Source organism: Octopus bimaculoides, chromosome 15 (genome assembly GCF_001194135.2).
Source record: "Octopus bimaculoides isolate UCB-OBI-ISO-001 chromosome 15, ASM119413v2, whole genome shotgun sequence".
NCBI classification, from domain to species: domain Eukaryota; kingdom Metazoa; phylum Mollusca; class Cephalopoda; order Octopoda; family Octopodidae; genus Octopus; species Octopus bimaculoides.
In genome coordinates, this window is record NC_068995.1 from 53,357,066 (window position 1) to 53,365,712 (window position 8,647).

General features: G+C 33.5%; 1 protein-coding gene across 1 annotated transcript in view; it reads left to right on the forward strand.

The window, feature by feature from the left end:
* Positions 1-1,499: 1,499 nt before the first annotated feature.
* The window catches only part of LOC106878165 (probable serine/threonine-protein kinase clkA), a 10,182-nt gene continuing 3,034 nt past the window's right edge, over positions 1,500-8,647 (forward strand). The window contains exons 1-4 of the mRNA XM_014927305.2: positions 1,500-1,701; positions 2,832-2,959; positions 5,499-6,492; positions 7,186-7,331. Coding sequence (XP_014782791.2) covers positions 1,508-1,701; positions 2,832-2,959; positions 5,499-6,492; positions 7,186-7,331 — 1,462 coding nt within the window. The 5' untranslated portion in view covers positions 1,500-1,507. The remainder of the gene's footprint in view (positions 1,702-2,831; positions 2,960-5,498; positions 6,493-7,185; positions 7,332-8,647) is intronic.

Genomic DNA, 8,647 nt, shown 5'->3' on the forward strand with positions numbered 1-8,647 from the left:
TGCAGAACTAATGTGGGGTATAGAATATGGAATATACAATATATAATATAATATACAATATATAATATAAAATAAAATAAAAATGGATGGCACCATGAAATAAAGTATTGAATGTAGATGAAATATTGAGTGTTCAATATAAAGGATCAAATATATAAATATATAAATATAAATATAAATATATATATATAAAAAGGCGACTCGAGTTTCAGGGCTATTTCCCTTCGTCATGGCCGGTATGACAATCTTTTATATATATATATATACATACATACATACATATATATATATATACATACATACATACACACACACACACACACATATATAGGCATATATTTAATCATACATACATACACACATATCCACATCTACTCACACATTTCTACATATGTGTGCATATATATATATAAGGATATCTTCATCCACTTATACATTCTTATATTGCATATATATATATATATATATATATATATATATACACATGCACATGCATACACTCATGTATATACACACATGCATACACACACATGCACATACACACCTACATACATAGGCACAGGTATTTATAAGTACACTTATGTATATATATGTATAGACAAATGTTAACACAAGATATTTTATTTTGTAGAACAGTATTTGAAGAGGTGATAATAGTTCTTGAAGACTGATTGTCTACAAAACAACAAAGTACACTAGATAAATACTTAATTATGTCTCAATTTAGCCATTAACGAAACATCTGCCAAGTTTGAATTCAGAAAACGAAACAATAAAAAAACAAAGAACCGAAAAAACCCCCCATTAAAACTAAGAAGTAAAAATGGACATTGGAGAAGCAAATTGGTTGAGAAGTAATTGTCAGGAATGATTACAGAGTTCTGTGTTCTTCATTTGTAGAAACAACAAAGAATTCTGTTATTATTTGTTGAAATAACAAGTAAAGAACAATGAGTCAAAAATAGGTCCATACAGTTTATATCAGTTCACACCGAGAATCAATAAGAAAGGCCATTATGATGCAAAGCAGTGTAGCCTTTTAAGGCTGTTGGTGCCAACAAGAACCAAAATTACAACAACAAAACAACAACAATGGGCAAATGAATGAACCTCTATATCAGTCATAGGCAAAATGTGACCCACAAGACTTTTGAATGGCATGTCTAATAAAAGGGGACAGCTCCGGTCAAACTGTCCCACCCATGCCAACATGGAGGGTGGACATTAAACGATGATAATGATGACAATGTTGATATATATGTATAAATACACAGCCACACACACACACACATGTATATATGTATGTATGTATATTTGTATGTACATATGTATGTATTTATATATGTATGTACATACATATGTATATATGTATATATTTATGCATTTATGTTTGCAAGTATAATTATATATGCATATTTCTCTTTCTTACATTTAGCGACCTTAGAAACATTTTCATTTTTGTAAACATTAATTCATTTGCATACATTATACATTATACACATGCATCATGTATATATATTGCTTTCTTGCAGTCTGTGGCCATAGTATGGAGCAGTCCACTACCACCATGGGGACCTGTATCACACAGTCAATGATGAGGTGTTTCTATCCAGCTTACCAGACTATGAAACAGCAGTACCATCGTCTCAGACGAACTTCTCACCTGCAATTCAACAAACAAGATTTTGATAATATGTGCGAGTAAGTTTTTCATCTTTTAATCTTTTCAATTAATTCTTTAATCATATACGCAAAAAAAAAATCAAATCAAATGAAAACAAACAACAAAAAACAATAAATTGAAATAATTGTAATAATTTTTGAGAAAAAAAAAATATATATTTGTTTTAATATCCGGGTTAATAAACATGGTGGTGAGCTAGCAGAATTGTTAGCGTGCCGGTTGAAACGCTTGGCAGAATTTCATCTGTCTTTACGTTCTGAGTTCAAATTCCACCAGGGTCGACTTTACATATCATTCTTCAGGGGTTGATAAAATAAATACCAGTTGGGTACTGGAGTTGATGTAATTGACTCACCCAATAATTTCTGGCCTTGTGCCAAAATTTGAAACCAATATTATGACTTTGCCTTTCATCTTTTTGGAGTCAATAAATTAAGTACCTGTTGTGTACTGGGGGTTGACCTAATCAATTGGCATCTTCCGCCAAAATCTTGGGCTTTGTGTCTAGAGTAGAGAAGAATATATATATATAAATATATATTTATATATATGGAGTGGCTGTGTGGTAAGAAGCTTGCTTACCAACCACATGGTCCTTGGTTCAGTCCCACTGCATGGCAACTTGGGCAAGTGTCTTCTACTATAGCCCCAAACCAACCAAACCTTGTGAGTGGATTTGGTAGACAGAAACTGAAAGAAACCCATCGTGCATGTGTGTGTGTTTGTCCCTACCATTGCTTGACAACCAATGTTGGTGTGCTTACGTTCCCCATAACTTAGCCTCATTCGCCATACTCATCAAACCTCTCGCCTACCGACTACCACTTTTTCAAGTATCTCGATAACTTCCTGCGTGAGAAATGCTTCAAAAACCAAGACGATGCCAAACACGCCTTCAATGACTTCATTGCCACCAGAATGCAGGATTTTGATGCTACTGGCATAAATAAACTTGTTTCGCATTGGCAAAGGTGTGTTGATTCTGATAGTGTTTATTTCAAGTAATAAAGTTTTGCTTGAGCCGAGATATGTACATCTGAATTTAAGGGTTAAAAACAGCAAGAACTTTCTTGACAAACTAATAATTTCAAAATTAAAACTACCATTCAAAGCATTAAAAGAATATTTTTGCAATGTCTTAATGTAGGGTCTTGCAGACTGATATTGTATATTGTATGGACAAAATTGAAGATTCTTGTGGTCAGACAACAAGACAGAGTGCTTTGAAACAGCTGAACACAAGCTTTCATTACTTCTGCTACAATGGATGGAAAGGTATTTATGCCAATGAGCAAGATCTCAAGATTTGCTTTTTTCAGTCTTATCTAACTAATCCATACTTGCTGTCTAATAACTTTGATGATATGTGCATCCACACACACACACACGTGGTCTGCATCAGCAAGACGAATATTATAAATTAAAAATGATACAAAGAGTCCAATCAACCTGCAGTGAAGAATGGAAAATCCGACGTTTCAGACAGAGTCCCTCTTCAGAGAAAAGTTGAAAGGAGAGAAATTAATGAGAGACAGTAAAGTCTTTTTTTAACGATGCTGTGTCCCATTAATTCCTCTCCTTTCAACTTTTATTTGAAGAATTCTATCCAAAACTATGTATGTTTATGAAATCTAAGTATTTACCATAGCTTCCTGACAAGATGTGATTGTCTTAGTAAGTTTTCATTTTGAGAAAGAATGAGTAGGAAATACTGACAATATGAAATTTTATAAGAGAAGTTTTAACAATGTAAAGAATTTTTCCCAGTCAGTTTCTCTCTCTCTTTCTTTCTCTCTTTCTTCCTCTCCCTTTCCCTTACATCCGCTTCCCTACCTCTCTCTCTCTCTCTCTTGTTCTTTCTTCCATAAAGCAAATGACATTTATTTTAACCAATTGACATTTTGATCCCAAAGGTCTCAGACACAAAAATGTAACTTCAGGCCAGAAAACAAAATGAATTTAAACAACAGACAGCAAAGCCAAGAATTTTCTTTTTTGCCAATCAACTGTTACAGATGAATGATTCTGGAGACCTTGAAGCACAATTGGGAAGCTTACTCATCAAGGTGATATAAATAATGAAGATATATACACAAACCCTCAATCAATGAATATAAATTATCCAGGGACTTTATTGGTGCAAGTGTGACCATGTGATGAGATATTTGCTTCCCAACCACGTGGTTCTGGGTTCAGTCCTGTTATGTGGCACAAGTGTCGTCTACTATATCCCTGGGTTGACCGAAGCCTAGTGAATGAATTTGGTAGATGGAAACTGAAAGATGCCCATGGTGTGTGTATATAATATATATATATATATATATATATATATACATGTGCATATGTGCATTTGTGTTTCCATCCACCACTGCCATTTGACATTTGGTGTTGGTTTGTTGACATCTTCATAGTTTTGAAGTTTAGTAAAAGTGACCAGTAAAATAAGCACAAGGGTTTTGAAAATTGGGTACAGGGGTTGATTCATTTGGCTAAAGTCTTTCAAAGCAGTGCTCCAGCATGGCCACAGTCCAATGACTGAAACAAGTAAAAGAAGACAGAAGATAAACAATAAAAGGTTACTACACACACACACACACACACACACACACAAATTCTATGTGTTTTTATAGTAGCTTACTGTTATGTTTTTTAATTCCTGTAGTTTTCTCATCTTTAACAATTATGCATGTCTGTTGCAAGATCTGTAATCAGGTAAGAATGAGACTCTTGTTGATTGGTGTGGAATACTCTGTAACAAAACAAAAAAAAAACAAAACAAAAAAAGTGTAAATTAACAACAAGATATAAAATGGAGTTTAATGATCCAATTCATTAATCAATCCATCATTCCATCAACAGTTCTGATAAATAATTGAATATAATAATATTGAATCATGATGTTTTTTTTGATAACCATGTTTATATATATTTTTTTTTTTTACAATTATTGTCTTCAACACCTGTTTCCTTCCTGATACTTTGGAGTTTTTGTGTGTGGTGCACACATCCACATGTTGTTGACTTGCCAATTTCCCCTTCTCACAGTACCGAGTCAACAACTTGTGGATGTGTACAAAACAGACTCATTGCAACATATGAAGTGGTAGGAACCAAAAGAGAGGAAACAAAGAATTTTCCTCACCCAAAAAAAAAAAAAAAAAAGCGTACAGGTACAGATTCAGAGGAAGAATTTCATTTGCTAAACTTGATTTTGATTATTGTTTACATAATTAAATAAACAAAAATCTTGTATATCAATATTTATTGTATAATAAAGCTGGCAGAATTGTTAGCAAGCTGGCAGAATTGTTAGCAAGCTGACAGAATTGTTAGCAAGCTGGCAGAATTGTTAGTAAGCTGGCAGAATTGTTAGTAAACTGGCAGAATTGTTAATGAGCTGACAGAATTGTTAGTAAACTGGCAGAATTGTTAGCAAGCTGGCAGAATTGTTAGCAAAACCCTGCCTTTGTTTCAATTAATTTTGAAAATAATTAAGAATTTAATAAAGCAAAATTGCCATTTTTAAATTGATATTTGGAACATAAATTAACAAGAAACTTTTATGAAATGTTTAAATTTACATCACTTTAAAGCATGAAATTTGCATCATAAAACCAAGGAAGTTCTCAGGCAGGTTGGTCACGAAAGGGTTAAACCTGATTCAGTTTCTCATTCCCAGTTTTGCTATTCAGTCCTGTGTTTTCTCATCCATTTTTCTATTGTCTGGTTTGTTTTCTTCCTTTTGTTTGCTGCGTTTGTTCTGTCTGTTTTCTTTTTCTTTTTTTCTATTCTACTCTCCTCACCAAACTTGTAGATTACCAGAAATTCCAGAAATGCTTCAAATCAGACAAGAACAATGTCCAAGAGAAAATAAGGCACTGCTACACAACTTCAGATCTGAATCACAGAAATTTCTTTGAACATGAGTATGAATATTTCAATCGTGACTTCTTTTATAACTATCCAAACTCTTACAATTGGCAGGGATATTTTAAGGACGATCCTAACAGGCAAGGTGATGGTCAAGTTCATGACCAAGGTCAAGGCTATCAGTCTGACCAAGCATTGCAACCTGATGCGCCTTTCTCTGAGACTGGCGCAGGTGGACTCCAAGCTGATGCAACTGCTCCTACTAAAACGGAAACTGCCACTTCTGCGGCCAAAAAGGATGGTATTAAAAATGAAAGCAACAATGATGATGATGATGATGTCAACATGAACGAGTGGCTGCGTAACTTTGGAAATGGCTTTGACCAAAATCGCAACTATGATCACAACCGCAACCGTGACTACTGGGCGAACAAATATGACAGGCATAACAGACACAACTATTACGATAACAATCGCCGTAACAACTACGATGGCAACAGACGTTGGTATGACAACAGTTACTATGGCAATGACGATAACTATTACAACAAGAAATACAACCATGATGGCTGGCAGAATAGTCACTCACAAAGATCAGACCTTTTCAGCAATGACTACTATAATCAGAACTTCGAGCGACTGAACCGAGAAACTCGAGAAGAACCTGGCAAGAAACAACCCCAGCCTGAAGCGGAGAAACTAAAACCTGACATCCATGGCAGTTATGAACAAGACAAGGACTGGGGGAATAACAGGAATACACCATTCTATAATAACTACTATCGGAACAACTATTATGATCGGAACAGGTTCTATGACCAAAACTATGATTATGATGGTCGTAACTACGGTTACAATTACTATAATTCCAATGAACGTAAACCAGATTACTGGGCGTTTTATAACTATGATGTAAGATATCGCACAGACATTTGCAGGTAAGTGTTTCTTATACATTCTGTTCTTTAGTTACTATTATCATTAGATGCAGACATGGCTGTGTGCTTGAGAAGCTCTCTTTGCAACCAAGTGGGCTCAGGTTCAGTTCCACTGCATGGTACCTTGTGAAAGTGTCTTCTACTGTAGCCGTAGGCTCAACAATGCCTTGTGGGTGAATTTGATAGACAGAAACTATATGGAAGCCTGTCATGTATATATATATATCAAATAAAGGTGCTGTAAAATACAACACACAATCATGGCATTTGTTGCAAAACACTGATGAGGTGAAATGCAACATTATATAACGATTCAAAAACTGTTGTGTAATTATGACAGTAATTTGTTGAAATGTGTGTATGGTATATAAAACATTGAATAGTACCTATGTTCTATATGTTATTGTGTGTGTGTGTGTGTTTGTATATACTCCCTTCACCTCTTGATACTCAATGTTGGTTTGTTTACATCAACATAACTTAGCAGTTTGACAAAAGTGATTCATAAAATAAGTACTACACTTTGAAAAATAAATACTGGGGGTCGTCAATTTGTTTGACTTGACCCTTTAAGGTCAAGCAATGGCTGCTGTCCGGTGACTGAAACAAGTAAAGAAAAAAAAAAAAATTAATTCATTTAACAATTTATAATTCCAAAGTTTCATTTTTGTTTTCTTTTACCTTTATTTACAGCGGAATGTCAAAGATGAGAGACTGCTCTCATGAAATGAAGAAAGTCTGCAACCAGGAATCAGATAATTTTATGTATAATCTTAACAACATGATCTATCAATTTGGACGTCTTTTTATGAACTGTGATATGTCAGCTGAATCTGCAGGTACATAAGTGTGTAATTCCAATCATAAAAACTCTAATTTTAGACACAAACCTACATCTTCTGAAGACATATTCTCTCAAAATTTATAAATTCTTATGATGTCAACACCGTACAGTTCTCGCTGGTAAGAATAAAGTTTCTAAAATGGATAGAAAAATTCAAAGGATTGCTTTGGTACAATGGGAGTATGCTTGTCATGTTTACAAGAGATGTAAGTTTGAGTCCCATAAGCAGCCTACGAATTTTTTATTATCAAAAAGGGGTTTTTAACCCAATATTTATGCACTATTATTCATAGTGTTACTGCTTCAAGATCCACCATTTCAAAAAAAAAAAAATGAAGAATAATTTCATATTCTTGTGAAGCATATATATGTATATATATGCACATATATATATATGTATATCACGAAACTCTCAGACCCTGAGTCACTCTGTTGCTTCTGCTAAATATTAATAAAAATATACATATACTCATATTTTGAGTTCTATTTTTCCTCTTCGCATCACCATACCGGTACATAAAAACATACATACATATATAAATATACATACATACATACATATATATATATATATATATATATATATATATATAATCAAAATAAGCAACAGGATATCAAGTAGTAATGCAGTACGACCGTTTCAAGTGATACCAATATCTACCATGACTATAATTTTACTTGCCTTGACGAGTCTTCTTCTTATATAATTATATATGTATATATTCATACATTCATTCGTGCACATATATGCATACATATAACAGATATAACATGTATATGTGTATGTATTTATATATATGTATGTATGCATGTATGTATATATATGTATGAATGTATGTATATATGTATGTACGTACGTACGTATGTATATATATGTATGAATGTATGTATGTATGTATGTATGTATGTGTGTATGTATATATGCATGTATGTATGTGCAGTTTTGTATGTTTTATGTATGTATTCTCATGCATATAGTTGCATATCTAGACATGCTCATATATATTTAAATGATAAACTTCTGGAAAGTTTTACAGACTTTTACAGTTCCAGTGATGGATTGGATCTGTAGTCTTCGAATCAGCTTTCTCCTTTCTGGTTTTGGACGATTTGACTAAGGCTCCAATAAGTGTGTGTGTATGTGTACTACATTTTGTTTTTTACTGATAATCTATTTTCAATGTTATCTGTGTGTTATGACTTTTCAACCTTATCATGACACATGTCAATGAATGAACAATGCTTCTGCATGTGACAACAACAAAAAAAAAAAAACCAGAAAAAAAAACCCTCTGTGGTCTTGGTTTGTCA